Source organism: Poecilia latipinna, unplaced genomic scaffold (assembly GCF_001443285.1).
Source record: "Poecilia latipinna isolate Pla-1442-1.1 unplaced genomic scaffold, P_latipinna-1.0 Scaffold640, whole genome shotgun sequence".
In the NCBI taxonomy this organism is placed as follows: domain Eukaryota; kingdom Metazoa; phylum Chordata; class Actinopteri; order Cyprinodontiformes; family Poeciliidae; genus Poecilia; species Poecilia latipinna.
The window spans coordinates 246040-270957 of NW_015113256.1; the positions used below are offsets into that span (position 1 = coordinate 246040).

At 39.9% G+C, this 24918-nt stretch overlaps 1 protein-coding gene across 2 annotated transcripts in view; it reads right to left on the bottom strand.

Moving 5' to 3' along the window:
* The window catches only part of man1a2 (mannosidase, alpha, class 1A, member 2), a 119850-nt gene extending 110176 nt beyond the window's left edge, over window positions 1-9674 (bottom strand). Inside the window, exons 1-2 of one of the 2 annotated variants that reach the window (XM_015043580.1) lie at window positions 9129-9674; window positions 5618-6156 (exon numbers count right to left, since the gene is read on the bottom strand). In XM_015043580.1, the coding sequence (XP_014899066.1) occupies window positions 5618-5931 (314 nt within the window). In that variant the 5' untranslated portion in view covers window positions 5932-6156; window positions 9129-9674. Of the gene's footprint in view, window positions 1-5617; window positions 6157-9077 lie in introns of both variants that reach the window. The other variant, XM_015043581.1, reaches the window with a different exon arrangement.
* Between the last annotated feature and the right edge of the window lie 15244 nt (window positions 9675-24918).

Here is a 24918-nt window from a genome sequence, read left to right on the forward strand (position 1 = left end):
AAACTCAACAGGAATGAGATCGAAAATCAAACTAAATAAATTAGAACTAAATGATAAATTTAGGCGCTTCGATGTTCCTGATTAATCCAGCACGTCTCCTGGGCTGTGATGATTTATCACAACAGCAAAAAAACAAAGGCTGGGTCAAGCGTCATTAACAATAAGCGGTGACACCGAGTGAGGTGCAGTTGTGCTTTTAAAGTCTTTAACAAAAAGCTTGGGCATTTTCATTCTACTACAGCGTCCAGTTCTCTTTTTAAAACCATGTTCAGTAAATGGCCAGGATCCCAACTAACCAAGCAAACGCCGTCCAATTTCTGACTGTCGCCAAACTGTCCTTCCTAATCCTGGCAAAAGCAGCGCCATAAATCAGTGTGCTTTGATAGCCGACGGTTTAAATGGTGTGCTGTTGTCCCTCCTATCAAACCAAATCAACTGAGTTCATTATTAAGAATTATTTTAGCTAGCCTTAATTGATGTACAGTGGTGTGAAAAAAGCTTAACTATACACACATACACCCATACACACACAACAGGCTTGGTGGGAAGTTTCAGGTTTTTCAGCGAGTACACTCTGAATAAAGATGGAGCTGATTCAGTCCCATTCTTCAACTTCACCTTAAATCAGCAGCTAGATTTATGAAACCTGGACACAAGTGGGTGTTCCAACAGGAAATCTATAACCAGCCCTGGTTAAAAGTTTGCAAACTGTGTTTAAAAGCTAAATCCATGGTAGTCTGAAACAGTGCTCCCGTTTCTGATAACACCAAACAGAATCATAGCAGAAGCTTGTCGATGGCTACCGAACATGTCGTTGACACGAAGGGACATTACAGTTTAAAAAATGGGCACAATAAATCAAATTTTCTGCTTTTACCAGCTCAGTCTGTGCTTCACCACAACTAAACGTCTGTCTTTGATGGATGTGGCTGTTCTAAAAGCTTTGGACGTAATGAGATTAATGTTATGGATCAGACTTAATAAGAAAGCTTTACATCAAGACCCTTGTTAAAAATAAACCTGCCGTCCAACTACATGCATAATGGAAACCATAACACATGAAATGTCCAGCTCAAGAAAATACTGCAGTCCAGGCAATGCTTTGCAATGTAACCGAGTGGTTGACTGGTAGCTGGCGGGGTCAGAGACTCAACAATCTAATCCTTGAAATTGAAATTAGTGTATTTCGCCCGTCATGTGATCAACAACTGCAGAGTTTTCCCTCAGTGTATTATAAGCCTGGCGGGCCTCCAGGCTTTTCTTGTGCCCTCACCAGGCTAAACATTGCTATTCATTAAAGTCTTTTTAAAATGTTTGCATTATTTAACACTTTATATAGTTGGTGTTCAGGCACCAATCTTCCAATAACATAACTATCAAGTGATATTTTCAAATTTCCTGTCAACTTAACATTTTTTAACTCAAAAAGACAACGGGCCGCTGTATGAATGACTGCAGTAGCACCCAACCACCAGGGTTAACAAGTTTTCTGGGGGAAACCTTGAAGTGGGTGTTACCGGCAGAAAAGCTGAAGACGACGACAGGAAGTGGCAGAAGGATGATAGAGCCATGTGTTTTTTTTTATGATTTATCGTGTCAAACTTATTTACATGCGATTTTCATAACGTTTCTTGTTGAACGGAAAAATGGCAATTGCGAAATTTTGTTTTTACGACATTAGTGGAATAGCCACAAAAGTTTTGTGCGCTATGTTCTATACGAGTGGCAGCCGTACTGGATACTGGACTCTGACTTTTCCCAGTCAGGATTCTGACCTCGGCTGATCATCTTGTTGCGTTCACGGCTGGAAACAGGAAAAAATGTAACGTCTAAGAACAAACGGAACACAACACTAACGCCACATGTATTACCGTAGAGACCCAACCATCCTCCAGCTTTATTATACCGAACTCCCAGAGTCTCAGCTCAACATAGAAGACAGGGCATTGTAGTAGGGCTGCAAAATATTCAAAAATAAAACGACAACATTGCTTTTGAATACTGTAATGATGATATCAGTTGCGATAAATCCTCGGTTTCCTCATGTCTTTCTTTCTAAGCTGCAATTAGGACGCTCACTCTGTGACTGTCAGCACTTGGGCACTATCACATGTTGCAGGGGTGGACATCTACTGTAGTGAGACTCCATTCGATAGGCTGAATATTAATATGCATGCAAGATGTGAATTCCTGACACACTGTTTGATGCGACTTGATGCAAGCAACTGGACGTCCAGAAAACAGGAACTTCTCACCAAAATGCATTATAAACACTAATAACTCTAGTAGTGCTGCTTGATATTATGCAAAAAATGGTTTTGTTGTAGGCCTGCAAGTAACAGTTACTTAAGTATCAATTATTCTAAAATAATTGATTAATCTGATAAAAGGAAAATTGGCCCATTCTGCAGATTTTTCATTTAACAAATCGTCTTTTTTCTATTAGAAATACATTGAGATGGAAATAAATCAATCTGTTCCTTTATTAAATTAAAAAATGTGCATTTCACTGCCTAAATGTAATAGCAAAGGATTTCTTTAATGAACATTTGATTATTTGTAACAAATGAAGCATCTGCAACTAAAACCAGATTTTTATCAACATGTGAAAAGCTCAGGCCTTTCTGCATGACTTATCAGTACAGTGTAGGACTGATGTGTTGGTCATTTTATCAACTAAACCATTAAAAAACTGGACAGCAAAAGGTGCTTGATATGAGATTTTTATTTTTTTTTTTTTTTTTTACAGGATTTGAACCAGGTGAAACTAAAACTCTGCTACTTGAGGAGTTCCATGTAGAAAATATTTATAAAAATAAGTTTTTCGTTTCATCTTAAATGGAAAAAGTATACATTTTTTGTAAAGTTTTGGCTTAATTACTGCTAATTCTGTTCACTCCAGTTAATGACTAATCGATTACTGAATTAGTCGATTACCATTTCAATAATCAATTCATCACCATTAATCCTATTAGTCGTTTCAGCCCTTGTTTGTTGTGAATCAGCACTATATAAATAACCTGATTTCAATAGATTTTTCCGGATGACATCTGCAGGCATCTCCTCCGTTGCAACTTCACAGCATTTTGGTAAATTATGCACAAAACAAGCAATTCCACACTAGAATTCCTGCCCTAGTTTCTGCAGGAAAACCCTCTGCACTAGTAATTTTACTCCTCCAAGAATAACACTTGATAGACGACGTGTATGCACATCCTCCAGGGCTCTGGGTTCCAAATAGCACAACATGCTATTTGGAAAAACCCTGAATATCATCTATAAGAGAGGAACAGCAACAAAGCAGCAGAGACTCCGCCACACCAAATCACACATGCAAATGCAACAACAACAACATCCAGCTCATAACCAACAGATTTTAAAGCCTGTTTTAAACAGACAAGTGTGCGAGCTCGTAAACCTCGACACGATCTGCCAGCAGGAAGAAAAAAAATGATTTGAGAACAGGGCCGAGGTGATAAAATGTCTGTTGTTTCAGAACCTGAACAATAAAACCCGGAGGAGACACAAAAGGTGGCAGCGCTCACAGGAGAGCACAGATGTGCTGAGAGGCGAGGGAGGAGGGAACACCTGTGTTGACGTGTCTGGAAAGGTTCAGTGGAGCGTGCATCCTTCTGCCAACAACGCCACACCTTTCAGCCGTCGCAGCAAACCTGTATGTCTGGTGATAAACGCTTTCCTGGCTGAGCTTTAAGCTTTAAAGCCCCTTACACACTTTAGCCGAACCTGGGCAGTTGTTGTTCGTATTCGCACATACATTTTCTTACAACAGCGTAGACCACCTGGGGGACATCCCCTCCCGATCTGTGTACGTCGGCCCCTTACCCTTGGGGGTTCCCACTTCCTCCCTTACAAAGCGTTCCAGAGCTAGCGTCACACGTCCGCCTCTTCCATGAACAATGATGTTACAGTTTCCATCAAGGAGTTATTAACCGTTCAAAAGTCCCATTACTGGGGCCACGATTTGCATGCTAAATGGAGTAAAGCAATGCTAGTCATCATGCTAGCCACTCAACATGCTAGTGACTGCCCTCAGTCACTAGCCATTTGCCTAATTTTTTTACATATTAGCCATGTTTAGTATGGTGAATGGAGAAAGTGAATGTAAGCTCACATGTTTGTGATGCCCCACACGCTACTGACATCATTTAAGCTAACTATGCTAACATTAGCATTTCATTTTAGCTTCTACATTAATGTTTGCATACTGAATGGACCAAGTCAGTGTTAGTCAACAAGCTGGTGATAACCCACATCCTACTGGTTGTGCCAACATGCCAGTTGCTCAACATGCTAGTGACAGCCCTCAGGCTAACAATAGCATTTCAGCTAAATAAAGCATTTTAGCTATTTTTTATACATTAGCTAGATTTAGCATACTGCATGGAGTTAGCTGACTTCACATGATGGTGATATCCGAAATACTACTAACTGTAGTTAGAGTTTGTCAACATGCTAGGGATAACTCACATCCTACGTGTTGAGAAAATAAATTTAAAATAAGCTAGTTTTAAAACTTAACATGTCTTGATTCAAATGGCCTAAATTGTGGTTTTAAATCAGTGACTTATTCTGGCCTATTGACCTTTATGTTACCTGTAGTTACAGCAGATGGTTTGCTAGGATCGTTTGAATTGCCTTTTGTCTGTGAGAAAACAATACAGTGGAAGTACCAGATTTTCACACTCATCTGTGAGAGGCTGTAAACACGGCAGGGGTTTTAGGCTTCAGATAGAGGGTCAGAGATAGCTCCTGGTTGGAGGAGAAAAGGTACGCCTTATTTGAATAAATTAAATACAAGAGGATAAAACTTTCTACACAGAAGTAACAAATTAGATTTTGCGCTTGCAACTTCTCCAAAGACGTCTTTGCCTTTTCTTTTATCTTTTTGTCTCAGGTAATCAATGTATGTTTCTGTTGTTCTGCAGTTTCTGGTGTAGGTTTGTGAATTGTCTTACTTCTAAGTTTATGCATTGTCTTATATTGGATTAAATTCTGTAATTCTGTGATGTCAACACGCATTGTTGTTTTCCTTGTGGCTACACGTGGCCTGCCGAGAGGACCTGGGATCTAAGGAAGAGAGAGAGCCAAACTTTTTTCCAAAGTTAACTATTTTAGAAATTCTTCCTTAACATACGTCAACATGCTAGTCGCTCTACATGCCAGTGATAGCTGTCATGCTAGCCATACAGCTAATATAAACATTTGAGCTACTTTTTCCATACATCACATGAATGGTTAGTCAACATGCTAGTAATACCCCACGGTGCTGACACCAAGCGAACCTTAGCACTGTTGCTAATTTTCAGCATCAGAACGCTTGATTCAAGTGTGACCGATGCACTTTAAAATTTCTTCTGAAAATTTACAGTTACAGTAGGTATTTTGTGAAGAATTTTACAAGTGTACATAATTCCTCATTACCTCAGTTAATCATTTTTCATGTCACCTGCGGATACAAAGCCGTATAGTGTTGAAAAGAAATATCAAAATTGCTGTCCGAGCGCATTTCTGCATAAAGCATGGCAACAAACATCTGACCAATCACACAACACTTTGCACAGAGCTAGCAGCCAGAGCGGGAAGCCGTTCGACTCACCTGTGCCTGTTCTCGTCGTGTCCTCCCTGTCCGTGAATTATCACCTGCCCTGAGCCGTGCTTCCCCTCTTTGGGCGAGTCGATGTGCGGGATGAGCACATCCTCCAAGCCCAGGTCAAAGCGCTTGTGCTTGGAGTTGTCCGGGAGGAAAAAGAAGGCCCCGAAGCATAGGGTGATGAAGGCACTGAGAATGAGGAGGAGGATGAACTTCTCCGACAGCCTCAACGTGGCTCTGTGGTGCGTGAAGGAGGAGGCGCCTGGCGACAGAGTGGGTATCCTGCGGCCCGACAGCGGCAGCAGAGCCGGCGTCGTCATAGTTTCTGGGTCGGGTTAAAGAGTCAACTTGGGGGAGGGGGCGGGGCGGGGCAGAGGGGCGGGTGTTGGTTTCCAGGTGCCACAGAGGTGGTGGTGGTGTAGCGGCATGCGTCGGCTGCTGGGCGTTATTATCTCATCCCTGCGTTGGGGCGTCGGGAAGCAAAAGGGGAACGAGGCGCCTCGGCAAAGAAGCGACTGGTCGGGACGGAACGGGTCATGGTGAATCTGGGAAGAAAAGACAGGTGTTACTAATGGCCTCCACTTATAAAACAGCTACCAGATGCAGGAGCAGATCTGCTGGCACTCCTGACAAAAGGTAATTAGCTTTTTTATTGCGGCAGGATAACCTCACGCTGAAAGAAATGTGAAAAATCCAACATTCCATTTGAGAACATTTATCCAATAAATAACAGAAGGGCACCGTTGTTGGTAATCTGAAAAACAGCTATTAAAATTCTATTCAAAGACACTTTATTCATTCCAAAGGGAAATTAAATATCACAACTCATATCATCCAAGTATCTCTGTAGATGGGACTGTTGTGAGCAGGAGGGCATCTCTGGTAGCAGTCAGTCCTTTAATGGGCTGCTGCTGTGTGACAGTCTCATGACTGCAAACGCTGCTAATCCACCTCGTCTGTTTGTGCTGCGCCTCCTTAAACCTCCGTCTGGTGGCATGGTTAGAAAGCCGCGGTGCTTTCTAACCAGAGAGGTGCTGGAGTTGCGGATGTCATCCTTTCCTGTTCTATTATGATGGATGGAAGAGATGGTTTGACTATAACTGCACTGCAGCTGAAACGATTAATCGGATTAATAGTGATTAATCGACTAATGACGTAGTCGTCAACTAATTTAGCAATCGATTAATCTTTGACTGGAGTATGCAGACTCATGTTTATAAATATGTTTCATCTAGAACTCCTGAAGTTGTATAGTTCAAACTCTGTAAAAGGAATATAAGATATATTGTGCAGTTGAGCAGAAAAGGCTGAACTGTTCATATGTTGTTATAAGTATATAATTTTAGCTGCAGATGCAGCCTTTATTACAAACGATCAACTGTAGAAATGTTATTGAATTTTAGGCAATAAAATGTTTCTTTTTTTTCATTTTAAAAAGAAATTTGTTTATTTTTATCTGTTAATGTATTTCTGAATACTGAATAAAAAAAGGCTTGAGAAATCTGCAGAATTCAATTTTTATCTGATTATTCAATTAATCATAAGAATAATCAATTACCAAAATGATCATAAGTTGCTTCCCTAAACTATACATTACTTTATGATTAGCTTTAAAGAATTTCTATATTATTGGGGTGAAAATATGTCGTTGACACAAAAGCCCCATTAATTTAGGCTATTAGGTTAAAGGTAAGGGAGATCACCAAGTGGAGCTTACTAACCTCTACTAGGACTTTAACTGAAACCCCTTAAATCAGATGACAACATGAGGCTTTCACTACTTCACCTGGTCGGCAGGTGTGTGGAGACTCAACTGAATTCTGCTGCAAGCCGGCTTACCTAAAAGCCTGGGTTTTGTTCTGCCTTCAACTGAACCTCGATGCGGATCGCTGATCGCATCTGAAACGATCAGCGGCCCGCACTCTTTGGTCCACTGTCAAAAGAGCAACTTGAAAATGAGCCGACCCAAACGAGGGTTTTAAATTTTCATCTTTTCCCTCCCAATAGAACAGAGTCTAACAAAATACCCTGGTGTGAAACGGCTTCAAGCTGAGTTTTTTGGCAACTGACAACCCAGGTGGTTTTGGTAGGAATCAGAAAGAAGAACTGCATAGAAAAGCACTTCATGTTCTTCACGAAGTACAAGAACATGAAGTGTTCCTTCTCCAAGTATGCATCTCAAGATCGAGTGTTGCACCTTTCAAAACAGAAATTACACAAAGTACCAACAGCAGAGGTGCCAACAATTGTGCCACAGATTTAGTTAAGAATCATTTCTCAATTTTTAGACATTTTCTCAATGAGGTTGCACATTTATAGGCTTTATTTGGTTATTCCACAACTTCTCCAGGGAACTATCGGTATCACACAGCGACACGCATGTAGAACGATCCTGTTCAGAGTTTAACACTTTAAAATTACAGAAACACGCCGTGAAAAGTCAAGAAAAATCCACCCTTATCAGATGAAACACCAAAATAGTAAGCAATCCTTTCCTGTGCTGTTTGTCAGATTCCCCTCACACACACACAAAATAATCCTTAATCCTCCAGCAATGAGAAAAATGACAAACATATTTCCAAGAAGCTTAAGGTATCAGGAGGCTGTGCAACAAATGTGTGATCAACAGTCCTGGACTCCAACATTTTTTTTTAGTCGATTTTGTTGCACTTTGGTACAGATTGTAATCTCGCCTGTCATTAAATCAGAAATGCAATTAACAGAACTGGAGAATCGAGATGTCCAATCTCCTTCGAGAGGGGAAATGCGGTTGTAACGTGCATTAAAATGTACGAAATATACCCAATAAACACAACGCGGTCGTTTTCACTCTAACAGACGACAGATTCATCGAATATCTTCGAATGTGCACTTGGAAAAAAATGAGGGGGGGGGGGGAAACATCATCCAAGGCTGTACCCGATTGTGTTGATGGGTGGGCAAATGTTTGACTTCGAGGCAAAAATGAGTGGATATCAAACAAATCAGCCCCGCGATTAAAAGACTAAAACACAACCAGTGAAAGTGCTGTTAACACAAACGATTATCCGCAGACTGTGTTTGCTCACACCGCGGGTTTTTGTTAACGTCAGCGTGGAGCAGCGATGTATCGGCGTGTTCGCAGGCTGAATACCAAGTTCATTTTGTGACAGTGCCAGCCTGCGAGAGCTGATTAGCCTCTATAGAAGCTAACAGACAGAGAAGCTAACTTCTGCTGCTAATACTGGCTAACAGATGTGAGGAGGAATGTCGACTAACGCCAGAGGAAATACATGAATAAAAAAAATTAAATATTCCGGTTTTGACGTATAGGCTTCCTGTTGTGTTAACTACCCAGCTGATGGTGTAAAACGCTGAGCTTTAAAAGCCTGCCGGGGACGCTAGCTGTGTGGCTAGGCTGCTAACGCTAGCTAGCTGTGAAGCTATGGAGTGACCGAGGCGCCTCCTCGGTGTGCTGCATCACCACCTTTCTCGTTCGCTCTGCGAAAAAAGAAGCCGTGCGGGATTCCCGGTCCACCTTTTAGACGCTGTCCTCATGTCCACGAAGGTTCCAACGCCGCTGTCGTGACCGGCTGCGGGGGCAGCACGGCTCGGAACCACAGAGCAGCGTTCCGGCCAGCTGAGTTCCGCGGACGTTGAGGAGGATGTTGATGACCAGCCGCTCCGCTCTGATGGACCGCAGCGACGGACTGACTGAGCTGCTGCTGCCGCTCCGCGATCCAGCATCAGCTACTCAGACTGCCTCCTCCGGTTAGGGACCGTCTGACTAAAACGAGGCTGGCACAATTACTCAGAGACCATATGGATTCATGATGTGCAGAAAATGAAGCAATGACCTTCTTCCGTGTACAAACTATAAATATTCACAAGACAAACCGTGCTTTATTTGTTCTCCAATAGCGATAATATTATGTGCCCCAGGGAAACACAATTAAGGCACAGCTGAATCAGTGCCACCATTACCTAATAAGGGGACATGCTCGTGGATTATTTATTACTGCAGGGCAAATATGACTTTAATACTGCTTGTTTGTCCGAGATAAGCTACTGCGAAATTCACTTTAATGAAACGGAAAGTAACTACACTACTGGTGAAATTGTTACAGTATATGTATGCTATAAATTTTTACCTGTACTTTGGGTCTACATGTGTTTCCTAGCGTGTTTGCTCTGTCCTTTGCTGCGCCCTGGACCAGACTTTAGAAAGGGCTCACAGGGGCGGTAGCCCAGGGCAGAGAGTTTTGAGGGTCAACATTTTATTTATATATTTATTTATTAAATACTGTGAATGTTTTACAAACATTGCACCTTATAATAAATTGATGTTTTTAGAAAAAATATAAAATAAATATATAAAATAATTTAAACATTATTTATGAATCATAAATAATTTAAGTAATAAATATTTAAATAATATAGATGCATTTAAATTCCTAAATTTAAATAATTTTATAAATTTATTTCAATTCATACATTTAAATATTTAAATTTATATTTAAATTATAAATGATTATTTAGTATAGTATTTTTTTCATATAAGATACAGTTTTAAAGCAACCATCCATCAATTCATACTAGGTAATGTTTAGATCTGTATCTGTGATTTGTAATTTCAATGAGTATATATATATATATATATATATATATATATATATATATATATATATATATATATATATATATATTTTTTTTTTTTATTTATTTTATTATTATTATTATTATTTTGATAGGGCACCAAAACTGACTCCAGCCCTTTTCCTTCCATACGTAAAAAAATTTCAAAACTGAATTTTGGATGATTGCTGTTTCCAAACTGTTGCTCCTCGTCAAGACAAAATAGCATCACAATGGTGTCACACATAAAGCTGAGCAAACCAACAAAACAGATTCATTTGTCTTTAGTGGTTCATTCATCTTGTGCAGGAGGCTCAGCGTCAGCAGCAACCCTGCGGTTAATTGCCACGTTGCATTTAAATAGGTTTCCTGTGTTCTCTGAATCCCTCAAAACAGCGAACCATAAAACAAAAGTCCTTGTAGTGATCACGAGGCTCATCGCTCCGCCTCATCAATAGCCTCTTAAACACTTTGGGGAACTTAAAAGGAAAAGAGAGTACATGGTGTTTGCTTTGTTTCTGTATTTCATCTGTCGAGCTCGGCACATCAACAGCTTCATTAATAAGAAAGCAGTGAAAAAATTTTTTTTACTAATGAGCTTAACTTTCCAATTGTACAAATCCCTAACAAACAGAAAGCTGCCTTACAGGTAAAAGAAAAAAATTAATCGAAACGGCTGGGGAAAGTAATGTAATTAAGCTATATGCATTCATCCTGCAAACTGAACCGTCTGGGTCGATACGCTGTAAAGGTTTTGTGCTTCAAATTGACAAAACTTGGCAAATTCAGTCTGTTTAATCAAATGCAGTGTGGGTTGAGCAGCCAGGCCAGGAACCGTCTTGCAGAGCAGTCACCCCACTTAATTTCTTCTTTATTTTTTTTTTTACATTTTGTCCAAACCCTTCCAAACCTTTCAGTGTATTTTGGGGGAGGCGGGGAGCGTTTAACGTGTTAACCCAACAGAAAACAAGATAAAATGGAAGGAGAGTGAGGCATGTTTGGGGTTTTTACAAATAAAAATCTAAAAACGTTTGGCATGCATTTGTATTTAGCACCCCTTTTCACCTATAACAAGTTTACTCACTTACTGTCAGCATTCATTTAAAGCAGATGTGAAATCAAAGTAGAGATATTCATTTTGCATACAGCACATACAATACACTGAGCAGTTCCTACACAGGGATGATTGACAGCGCTAAGTCCCTCCTCCTGGCTGTGATTGGCTGTTTTTGATCGGGAGCAGTGTGTTTCTGCAGATGATGGTGCGACCACAGCAAGAAGGCGGAGAAGCTTGATGTTTTCACAGATTATCAGTCTCATGTCACACTGTCACAACATAGTGACAGTTCTAACATATATATATATATATATATATATATATATATATATATATATATATATATATATATATATAAAACTATTGTTTATAAAACAATTACATACTGCAGCTTTAAGTGTGCAAAGAGCAATGAATTAATATAATAATAATTGTGCATAAATCCACCTTCGAGATGTACATTGAATGCAATTGTTGGCAAGAAAAATGCATCAACCAACTTTAAGGGGAAATATATCACATTTTGAGGCAATAATCTATAGGAGCTAAATTTATATGACACATTTATGACTAAGATTAACCAAACAAGCAACCCAGAGTCATAGGTAGACCTGTCACAATTACTAATGTTTCTGGACAATTCATTTTCTCAGACGTTATTGCAGTAAACAATAATATTGTTGTTTTGAGACAATTTGCCAGTAATATAATGATAATAATGGCATAAAAATGCAAGATCTCAAAGACAAATAAACTTTAAATTCAAATGAACATTTAACACTGGAACTGATAGACATTTTAATTACCAAAATAAATCAACAGAAACAACTTGTAAAATGAAGTTTGAAGTCTCAGGAAACAAAATTATCCTTCAAAAAATGTTTTAGTCGAGACCAAAACTTCCAGACTTTTATCATCCAGTTTTGATAGAAGGAGAAAAACAATAAATTGTGAAAACGGAAATTATTAGAGTTTGTTTTAACTTATGAGGTGATTAATTGATTTGTTGATTATTGTGACAGGACTAGCCATAGGATACTCTGGAGGAGCTGCAGAGATTCCCAGCTAAGGTGAAATAATCTGTTGTCAATGGGATGACAAATACACACCTTAGTTTTCTGAATTTTCCTTGTTAAAAATGTTGGAAATAATAACTTTTCCATGAAAAAAACATTCAAAAAGTGTAAGTACTTTTCCAAGACATTGTATTAACCCCTATTGTATCATGTGAATTTTTTTTTAGGCAATGAGGGAAGCGTCAGGCGTCACCATTGTCTTCAGGAGCGCTTCCACCACTCACCCAGCAGTTTTCCCTTCACCCTGGCCAAGAGCACAAACCCAGTCAGGAGCTTGGCTTTTGCCACTACAGAAGGCTGTAATTTGTCAGCAAACCTCAGCGATGACACTTCTCTAGCTGGCTGACATGCATTGTGACTTGGGTCTGGGCCACAAACCTTGTTGAACCACAAACTCTCACACCAACAAAGGTGACCATGTTTTGTTCTGCCGCGCTGCATCTCAGAGCACTTAACTACCACTCTGTTAGGGGGGAATAAAGAAAAAAAAAAGGAGTGCAAGAGGACCACATAAACTTTAAAACCACCCATTCAGCTTAAGTATATATACTTTAGATAACAGATAACCTGAAGCAAAATCAAGTGTTCAGAGCTTGGGGAGTGTGATGGGAAAATGCAGCCAGTGCAGCACAAATGTGACCATTTAGAAAAGATTACGAAAAGCAAACCATTTCACAGTCTAAGAGTTCCTGCAGCAACTTTCACTGATAACAAAATGAGCAATTAAAACCATCTGAAGCTCTGCTGAAAACGTAGCACCTTCAGGTTATTCAACCCACACTGTAAATTAACTTTACTGGCAAAATTCAAACTTGTGTTTGCTATAAACAGAGCCCACAAAGGCGAGGTTAAATGTTAAACCCTCTCGCAGTCCCAGCTCGAACGCCGCAGAAGAGGGAGGCAGATGTCACGGTCGGATTCACGGTGAATTAGGGATGTGATGGGAGAGTGTCCCGTCAGTCCGTCAGTTCCCAAAACTGCAGGGGAAAAAAATGGGTAAAATGCTGACGCAGGATCCACTCCAATGGGAACTGCAGTCTAAAAATTATTCAACCTACGGAACAGTGTTCTCTTTATAAAAGCATTCCTTTGTAAATCAGATGCACATGAAATAGAACACCTCAAATACCTATATAACATGATAGAAATATGGCTAAAAATGAAGATACCCGTCCTGAGCCGTGGGATATAAAAACAGACAGCAAAGGTCCTGAATGTTCCCTGATGCACAGATGGAAATGTTGTTTGAAGGTTTAAAGTTAAAAAAACAGCCGCTATGCCACCTGCTGGCAGAAAATCAACGGTTGCCACTAGATTACCACCAAGACAGGTGATCAAAAACAGGCGACTTCTGTTTGATGGTACGTACTGAAATCTTTCAGGAGGCAAATACTTTTTCACTTCACCGAATGAATTCAAAAAGTCTCGTGATGAACGCGCCGCATTGCCATCACCACGCAACAACCTGTGACCTCCTCTGACAACGACAGTGACAGCAGTATTGTGCTGAGTTTGGCAACATCGGTCCGTTGAGTCCATCAGCTGGTCCTCAACTCCTCCACCCGATGGGGATAACAGGATTTACAGGACAACCCCGCCGGGAGTGAATTAGAGGTTTGTAGCTACCACAACCTTAATATCGCTGCTGAGATCTGATATACCACCGTCTGTGTTCAGAAAGAGCTGAGCAGTCACAAAAAGGCCGACAGTTTCCAAATCAAGAGCCGAGCTTCAGAGAGACGGCAGTGAGGGATGGGAGGGTGTCCTTCACGTCAGCGCATCTTTATTCATCACAGACAGGGATGGATTTCTGGACTGTGAATGATTTATCACACATTTCACCCACCACAGACATAACAACGCAGCAAAGAGAAAGAGCGAGACAAAATAAAACACGGTGTCCTCTTTGTGATAAATAGGAAGGCTAAGCAGAGAAAAATGCCACAAAAGTATACCAACGACGACGAGACGCTGCGATCCAGAAGTGAAATGGACCCAACTGTGATCAGCTCTTACCTCTGCAGTCTAAAGATGGTGAAATCTGACAGTTTTTCCCCCCTCTGACTGAAGTCTTGCACCTGTGGGAGTCCGGCTGTCAGAGCTCAGCCAAGATCCACTCTGACCTCTGGCTCCGGTGCACAAGAAGTGTGTGTCCGAGGCTTTAATCCCACGCTCCAGTGCTGACAGCTGCATATATTGCTGCGAGGGAACTCTGCTGCAACGTTCCAGTTAATGGAGCGATGCGCGGACTCCGACTGCGTGAAGTGGAGAGGGACTGAGAGCATCGATGCGGTTCATCGCAGCAGTGCGTGAATATTTCTAAAGAAGTTTTCACGTTTTTGTCATGTAGTCACAAACATCAGTGCGTTTTATTGAAACGTTATGAGACGGGCCATAGTCAGAGACAGTGCATATCCAAAATTAGGATTTTTTTCTTTCTTTACAAAGAAAAATCTGAAAAGTGCGGCATAAATCTACTTTTAAACCCTGAGGTAATGGCTTGTAGAATCCCCGTTGTTGCAATCACAGCTGCGTGTGTTTTGGGGTATCTCTTTCCTTGCCCGGACTTTGCAAAATCTTACCTGTTTTATTTTGTATGTGTAAAATTTCTTGATCGGGTTGGAATGAATTTGGATTAAAATATCTGATTGCATCGTTTTTTTATGGGCACAAAATTAATCAATCTGATCATGACGTGTACTTTCATGCATCAGGTTTTATTCAGAATAGGCAAAGAGTTGTAAAATATCCCTATAAAAACACAGAAGTCGTTCTTCTGTACTGAACATAAAAACAAACAAATGCAGTAATTTGCTCATTCTGAGTCTTCCTAGTACCCAGAATGGACCTGATAAGTTCATTCCCATTGAGCTGAATTTCTTTTATGAAAATGTATTAAAATTTGATTCTCGCAACATTGAAGGACAGTGTTCAGAAATTAAGCGCATCTCTATGCCTGCAGGAAGTTAGTGACCATTTTTGTATTTTAGCAGCTTCATTTTACAAAAAACAAAAAAAAATCTCTCCCTAATCCAACAAGTAAACATGATTTATATGAACAATGAAAAACAAGACTGAATCAGCGAATGCAGTAGAGAAATGCGTCACACGCTTTGCAACAAGCAACAGGAGTAACCAGAGTTCAGGCAGTCTTCTCACCTCCACAGCTCCAGGACTCAAACTTTAGCATCAACTTTTCATACTCTTGTAGGAAGCTCATAAATTTTTAATCGTGAGAGAGATTCACAGAGTTTACTCAAAGCAGGCAATAACAGTACATAACTCAAGGTTGCATTTGTGATTCTATTTTCAAGCTGTCTGCCGGCGTAACGAACAAATACTTTCCTGCGGTGATAAATGTTTCCTCCCGTCGGTTCAGGAGGAAGGCTAATAATCTCTCTATGACTCAGTAACCCAAACACGCCATGTGTCTTGTGTTTCCCTGATCAATACCTGTTTGATCTGCGGCTCATCGATTAGTCGAGCTGATTAGGTGCTCATTACCCCAACGCCGTCCGTTTTGATTTCCAGGCCAATTAAAACTAATTCCCCGCTGCTGCTGCTGTCTTCTGACCGTGATGCAGACTTCATCCTGTGATCGATGGTTTTCTTTGCACCAGAGTTCGACGAGAAGCCAACTTGTCCACAATGTTGGATCTTGTGGATTACCATTGGGTAACATTTCCGAGTTTCCCCCAAAGGTTTGCTGTTTGTCATATTTCTAACACGTTTACAGGTGTTTCACGATGTACTGACCTATCAGTTCACTGCACACCAGCATTGACTCTTGCTTACTCCTGAGAAGATTTAAAGATCCAACCATGCCAAAGGACTGGCACAAATAAACATTCCCAAAGCATTTTGTAATGCATATTGACACAATGTTGCACCACCAAAAGCAGTTCTGGGATTGGCTATTTGAGTTGCAATCCTTTGTGAAGCAACCATACAGGAAGACCTCCAGGTTTGGGCCAGACATCCTGAAATGTGTGAGTTAAACTCATTCCTCTAACCAGGCGTCTTAAACTCAAATCCCCAGGGGTCGGTGTCCTCCAACGTTTAGATGTGTTTTTGTTCAACACACCTGAATTAAATGGTTAAATGATCTGATTCAGGCATGTTGGACGCCTGTCCTCAAGTTTTGGCGTTTTATATCAGTGCTCTAATCTAACTAAAAACATTAGAAGTGTTTCTCAAATTTAGCTTTTTAAAACTATGGCTATTTTGGGGAGAAGGTACAAGAAAATATTTCATTTTATTAATCAGGATTTACACAAAGGGTCCTGATGTTTTCTGAGAAAATGATATACTGTCAAACATCCATATGGAGTCTGAATGAGTCATTCTTTAAGTTTGATTGCGGAAGTAAACACGAGGGAAACACACTCTGGGGCTGACTGCAGCTGATTTTGTTCTTGATTACCTCTATAAGTAATTTTCCACTTGTCTTTTCAATGATGTTTTTTTTTCATCTCACCAGTGTGATTTCTTTATCACTACATAGTGGTGATGGAGCAGATGTAGATGAAGTAGATTGGAGAATGTCTTTCAAAATGTAGATTTTGGAGTATTTAACCTACTCCTTTCATACATAAAATATGACGACGACACAATATAAAATAACAGAAATTCCCATAGTCCTCATAAGTTTACATACGATAGCAGGTTTATTTATTAATTGGCTGTTTATCAGAGTATATGGATAACACAAAAACTTTTCTCGTACTGTATCTTAGCAGTCGGGTGAACCCATTTATTGTCAAACAATTGCTTTTGAAATTATGACAGCAGAAATTGTCAGCGCTGGTATTTTCAAAGGAGATGTTGGCACAATCAACCCTAACTGGAAGATCAGAAAAAGAGAAAACTAAAAGGAAAACTCTTCTCAAAACTGAGGTGAGTTGCTGTTCTTTTGCTAGCTTGTCTTATGTGTAACCCAGTTCATCCTTACTGATCACCGCCTTTTAAAAACACTCGATCTCCAATTAGGAAACAAAGCTCATCATGTTGCTCCATCAGCAGGGTTCCAGCGAACTTAGACTCCAGTAACTTCATAAAAAGAGGCTTTATTGGCTTTTACCAACTGCTCTTGTTTCCAGAGGGAGCTGGTTAGCTCCATTTAGAGCTCTTTAACTACATTACTGTCACAACCATGGCCTGGCCTCTTTGTTTGTAATCTGGTTACACAGTGTTCGACCTGAATGACCTGCAGTCACTATGTGTGAAGCCCTTTTGTTGCACACAGGCACATATAAGCAGCGCCATGCAGTGTGTTGCAATAGTTTCAATAGCCCTTAAACTTTTCAAGAGCTATTGGAAAAATCACCTTGAAAAGACATTTGGGATTTTTATTTTTTTTTTATTTTTGAATAAATAAAACTTTACACTCTTAAAATACAGATTTCCTTTTATCTAACCTCTGCTCTGGCCTCAAGTCTTCTGCAAACCATGAGACCGCTCATATTCTTACACCAGCTTTTCCAGGCGGCGTTTCAGGTGACCTTCGTCAGACGGTGTGTTTGCATATACGTGACAAAGACGGAAGTCGGTGCAGTCCCTTTTGCATCCCAGAGATGAAGTGCCTCTTGGAGAGGGATGTCAGTTGCTGTCACAACACTGGATTAGAAGTGACATGATGCTGAAGTATGTGACCTACATCGCTGTCATCAGTGTGACGTTTTTTTTTTTAAACACATCGGGTTGCTGTTCCCATTTTTACAATTAAGTCGTGTTATTCAGATTTATGTCAGAGACATTCCCAAAGTAAGCATAAATCTACTTATTTTGGGGTCACTTTGCAACTTTAGTGAATTATGACGTACAGAGTGATTCATGAGAAAGACAGAGATGTTTCCTGGTAGATTTCCATATTTCTGTACAACTGGCAAAAACAATTTGTTGATTTTTGCACCAAAGAGGCAAAACTGAGAGATTGTTATCGTGTCATGCTGGCAAAGATCTGATCATTTTGTGATGGTTTACCTACTTTTGAGACTATTTAACCTTTAAAAATGTACAAAAAGGTGAGATTTTACATTTACAATGAGAATACTACAGATGTTTCCTTGTAACATGTTGGTTTTCATTCTTATTGGGCAACTTAGCTGCTGACAGCATCCAAACGTTAAGGAGCTCTCTCTGTGTCTGGATAATCTGAACAGGCAAACCATGAAAACATGAAAGGCTCTAAGATTAAAGATTAAACAGAAGAAGAGGCATGTCTCAGCTGTGAGAATACATTGCATCATGATCTCTGACTCGCTCAATTGCAAGGTACATTACTTTAGAGCTCAATGGTGAGTGAAGGTGGTTTGTGAGGTTGAACAAAAGCTTCTGCGCTGTGTGCATGTACCTTTGTGTGTCTGCAGACTTGGGTTCTTTTAAATTAAGTCAGTGGAAAGAAAAAAGATACAGAAAAAGAAAAAAGGGAGTGTGACAAAGCCACTCTTTAAGCCATTCCATCATCTCAAATCCACACCTGTCTCCATCTAATGGGAATAAGATAGAGTTTGTGTGTGTGTGTGTTTGTGTGTTTGTGTGTGAGCCTGCACTGACCTCCAATTTTCAGCTCTAGCCACTTGTCACAATCATCAGCAAGTAACTCACATTTCCAATCTGCAGGAAGGGATCTGCTCCTGTTAAGGAGGTAGCACAATCACCCAGTGTCATATTCAAGCAGCTCTACAATGGCTTTCAGGTCCTGCATTGATCAAATATTCATAAAGACTCAAGCGAGCTACGGCATGCTTGGAAAAGCTGCAACACTTCTGAAAAATGAGAGTTCTGAATTATTTGTTAAACCACACAACTACTGCAGCTCATCACCGCCAGGAAAAGTAACTCTCTCCTGCCACCTGCTGGGCTTTTAAGGTTGTTACTATCTGGTATGACGAGTATGCAGTCAGTGGCTGTCCACCGGTAGGTTTTCTCCAGATTTATCTTGCGACCAGTGGTTACATATAGCTTCACTCTGTAAATGTCGCTACATATAACTCAACATAATTGCCTCATAAATCTTTCTAATTTCATTCCAACTTAAGAAATATTAGTTGTTTACAAAGGGAAGAAAGTTTATTACTCCACACCTACAACATGCTTCAGTTCTTTTATACTGGTGTGTGAGCCCATCTAAGCACTGAACCAAAGCTTACAATAAATCAGTGAGTGGAAGTGCCATAACTTTCTCCAGCTGAACAGAAACGAAACTGAAGTTATTGTCTTTGGACACTGAAGAGAAATGATCTAGAATAAACACACAGCTTCAGTTATTACAGTAAGAGACTGGTGATCAGGCCTGAAGTCTGAGTGCAGTGAAGAAACCTGAACCTTCAGAGACACATAAAGACAGTTACAAAGTTGGCCTTTTATCACCTGAGGAACATCTCTAGAATTAAAGGACTAATGTCACAGCAAGATCTAGAGAAATTAACTGATGTGTTTTTCTTTAGTCACATTGATTACTGCAACAGTGTCTTCATAGGTCTGCTTAAAAAAATAATACTCCCGCTGCAGCTGATCCAGAATGCTGCTGGTTTTCTCACTAAAACCAGGAAGATGGAGCACATAACCCTAGTTCTACAGTCCCTCCACTGGCTCTCTGGAGCTCAGAGAATAGACTTTAAAATACTGTACCATACAGTGCAACCATCACTTGAATGGCTTAGCACTGCAATACTTTAAAGATCGGCCGCTATTGTCAATCAATCAGATTTTATTTGTGTAGCACATTTCAGCAATGAAACAGCTCAAAGTGCTTTACATTATGAAAAGACAGATCAACAATTGAAACATTACATTTTTTTCAAGTGCCATCACATCAAAAATATTGGTTAATGTGTCATTAATTATGGTACAAAAGCAACTCTAAACAGGTGGGGTTTTAGTCAGTGTCTCGGCTGTTTTGTTATTTTTGCGTCAACCTTCCGGACCACCCAGATATTCTGGTTCTGACCTGCTCTACAACCCCAGGAGCAAACCTGGAGAAGCAGCATTCATGTTTTGTGGTCTTCTCATCTGAAAAGAAAAATAAAACTACAAAATTGCTGAAACACTGAGTTCCTTTACACCAAGGCAAGAAACCCACTTGTTCAGAGATGCCTTTGATTATAATATCTGGAACATTGATCAATATATCTGATGGGTGATTCTGATAATGGCATTTGACAAAATATTTATTTCGTGTTTTATAATTGCTTACTATACTATGGTTTTATGATGACAAGCACTTTGATAAGCTTATTATTGGTAATAATAAGCTTATTGTCTTTTTGTCACATTATTTGACAAACATGTCAAATAACTTGACATGTTATTTGTATAGCACAAACAACATGTCAAATTATTTGTACTATACAAATAAACTTGACATGTTAGTCACAGAAGTCGTTGAATTTATTAATGCTCTATGTTGTCCAATAAAAATGTACTTGAATTCTGATACAATGACATCGTTGTGGTTGATTTGTTTAATTAGCTGCTTTGGCATTTTGTGACATTCACATAGGTGCTATACTAATGAAATTTTATTATGATGTTTTTAAAAACACAAAAGGAAAGCTTTCATTAAAATTGTGATTTGTGTATAGATTGTGATAAGATCTACATCTAAAAAAAGAGAATGAGAAAATTAAGTAATTACACATATAAGGTCTCGGATTTTAATGTCTAACAGGCTGACCTAGCTGTCTTGATCTTGGCCAATAAAGAAAACAAAAGAAAATAACACAAAAGGAGAGAGAAAAGAAAAAGAAAAACAAAACCTCACTGCCCCCAAGGGACAATTTGTTTTGCAGGCAGCGAAAAACAATTAAAGAAAAAGATCATTTCAATTCATACTTCACTTCTTACACGGTAACAAAGCAAAACCAAGAACTTAATTCAGAGATTAATTTAGAGTGCTCAATTACTAAAACATGTGTGCTTTTGGAGGGTGAAGGGAAACCGGAGAACCCGGAGAAAACCCACAAGACGTGAGGGGGATGGGTGTGTGTGGCATGGGGTGTAGTTGGCTGGGATGGGGTTTGGGTGGGTGGCGTGTATGGGTGATGGTTAATTTTTCATTGTTTGATTTTAGATGGTTTTTTTGTTATGGTTTTTATTTTGGTTTTTTTTGTTGTTTTTTTTTAAGTGTGAGCTGTAAATTATCAAAAGGTTTAAGAGACTGATGTCGACACTTGTTAGCGTGGCACATCAAATTCAAAAGGCAATGTGTTGTTTTCTTCTGCGTGACTGCCAGGGTGACGTTGCTGTGATGACTGCTGTTCCTGCAATGGTGCAACCTTATTTTTCTTCTTAAACCAAAGATTCCAATACTTTTTAAATAGAAAAGAAAATCTCACACCTTCGTCTTTGCATCTGGAGCAACAGCTTTTGGTGGAACTGGATTCACTGGGAATGGCTATTTCAGGATATTTTACTGCTCCACCTGTGGAACTCTTAGATTTCATTTCTGGGCCTTCAAAGATGGATTCTACGCTAGTAATGAGTGTGTTTGTTATGGTGTCTATATTTGTTGAATCTGGGATGTATTCTGTAGGGTTTTTGGCAATGAAATCAAAGACCCCCATAATGGTAGTAATAACCGATTGTTTTAAGTCAGCCAGATGCTCGGATGGTATCGATGCTAATTTTTTCTGAACATCCAATTTTATTTGAATATGTTTCTCATCGGTATGCTCTCTTGAGGATGTGGCAGTAACCTTTGACTTAACCACTGCCCGGGCCTGCTTTGATTTCAGTTCTTCATTTTCTGCCTTCATGACGGACCCTGTATAGAAAGAACTGGGGTCCAGTTGTGTTGCATCTGATACGTCATTCAGTTCTTGAGCACGTGTAGGAGGCACACGGCTAGATTTGACTTGAATCTTCTTAGAGTGTGGTTTGGTCTTGTTTAATTTCCTTTCATTGTCTCTCTGATCAAATGAGTCCAGATGTAGATCTTGGATTTTGGACACTATAAGGTCACATGCAGTGTGAGTGAATTCAGAGGAGGCTACTGAAGACATGCACCTTGCCATCTTCCTCATATATGCAATCCCTGGCTGGATCTCCTCTTCATTTTGTATCTCACTGTTTGAACTGAAGTCCAATTTTCTTGTTACTGACGAAGTGTAACTCGGCTCTTGTGAGTGTGGAGTGAGCACATGGCTAGGTTCTGCTTGGATTGGCTTACTGAATGTTTCAGTTGTGTATGATTTCCATTTGTCATCGTTCTGATTAGATGAATCCAGATGGGGTGAATCGTGTTCGGATAGTAACAAGTCAGACGTAGTGGGAGTGAATGCAGAAAGGGCTGTAGAAGGCATGCAGATTTCCATCTCACCTGCGAATACCTTGCCAGGTGGGATCTCTTCTGATTTCAAGTCTTCATTTTCTGTCTTACTGATTGACTCTGTATGGAAAGAAGCGAGATCCGGTTCTGCTGTAACTGCTGAAGGATCATTTGGCTCTTCGACACGCGGAAGGGTCAGATGTTCAGATGTCTGTTCTTCCAATGTTTTGGCCTCCTCGGATTTGTTGATTGACTTGAAGTCTCTGTGTTCAGATTTTAGATCTTCATGGGGTTCCTCTCTGTCAATGATGCTGGCAACTACAGACAAAGATTTTTCTCGTGATGGATGTGCTTCCTTGGGAGTCTCACGGCTCAACGTCGCTACAACAGGTTTATCCACAGGTTCTGATTTGGAATGAATCCCTAAAGCTTCTTCCTCTGCTGTGGTTTCACGTGTTGTAATCAAATCTTTAACCGTTGATTCCTTTCCAAGATTTTCTACTAATTTAGAAGATGGTTTAGGAGATGCATCAGAGAGACGTGTTTCAGTCTTCACTGACTTACGTTTCTCTTTTCCACCCTCCATGATCTGCTCTACACAGACATAGGAGATTTTGGTGGAAACAGCCAACGGTGTTGGAGATTTTGCCCTGGAACCAGTCTGAAAAGACGGCTTAGAAATATCACATTCACTGCTTTTGTCAACTCTATGCTTATCTAAGCTCTTCTCCCCATTCTGTTGGGTCTTTTGTTGTAACTTTGGTTTTGTTATACCCTTAAAAGCAGATTTTAGCTTTTCATAGACCGCATGGTATATATTGCATTCAGACTTTTGGTCTTCACTGGGTTTCTGTTTCTCATTGATGTTAACGACTGTTGATGATGAAAAGCTGCCTGGTGGCGCAGATGCTTTCTTCAGAGTCTGTCTCCTTGACGTTGTTCTATCTTTATCTACATGTTCTTTGGATTCAGATTGAGTCTCTAATGGCTCCATCTGTTCTGTGGTTTCATATGTTGACTCAATTTTTATTATCAAATCAGTGGCAGTGGATTCCACTTGAAGACTTTCTGTTAATTTGGAAAAGGGTTTAGGATATGCCTCAGAGGGTCGTGTTTCAGTCTTCTCTGATTTATATTCCTTTTTTCCAACCTCAGTCCGACTCCTCAATGTCGTTACAACAGGTTTATCCACATGTTCTTTGGATTCAGTTTGAGTCTTTAATGGCTCTATCTGTTCTGAGGGTTTACATGATGACTCTGTTTTTGGAATCAAATCGGTGACAGTGGATTCCTCTTTAAGACTTTCTATAGGTTTGGAAAAAGTTTTTGGATATGCCTCAGAGGGTCGTGTTTCAGTCTTCTCTGATTTATATTCCTCTTTTCCACCCTCAATCTGACTCCTCAATGCCGTTACAACAGGTTTATCCACAAGTTCTTTGGATTCAGATAGAGCCTCTAATGGTTCTACCTGTACTGTGGTTTCATAAGTTGACTCAATTTTTGGAATCAAATCGGTGACAGTGGATTCCTCTTCAAGGCTTTCCATTGATTTGGAAAAGGGTTTTGGAGATATATCAGAGGGATGTTCTTCAGTCTTCTCTGATTTATATTCCTCTTTTCCATCCTCAATCTGACTCCTCAATGTCATTACAACAGGTTTATCCACAAGTTCTTTGGATTCAGATAGAGTCTCTAATGGCTCTATCTGTTCTGTGGTTTCATGTGTTGACTCAATTTTTGGAATCAAATCGGTGACAGTGGATTTCTCTTCAATACTTTCTGTTAATTTGGGAAAAGTTTTGGGATATACCTCAGAGGGAGGTGCTTCAGTCTTCTCTGATTTATGTTCCTCCTTTCCACCGTCAGTGATTGGCTTTACAAAGACAGAGCAGGTTTCAGTGCCAATCTGCTGAGATGGTGTTTTAGATGGTGTCCCGGAAGATGCCTGAAGAGATGCCGTAGAATCATCACACTTATGCTTTTCGTCAACAGTATCCTCATCTAAGAGCTTCTCCCCAGTCTGTTGGATCTTTTTATGTTTCTTTTTCTTCGACAAGCCTTTAAAAGCAGATTTCACTTTTTCAAAGAAGGTTTTGGATCTTTTGCGATTTTTATATTCCTCTTCACTGCATCTACGTGATGCAGAAACCCTGCCTTTTGACACGCCTACTTTCTTGAGAGTTTTACATCTCAAAGTTGTTGCAACAGATTCATCCTCAGATTCTTTAGGTTCTTCAGATTCTTCAGATTCAGAAAGAGACTCCATTTTTGTAGTCAAATCTTTGACAGC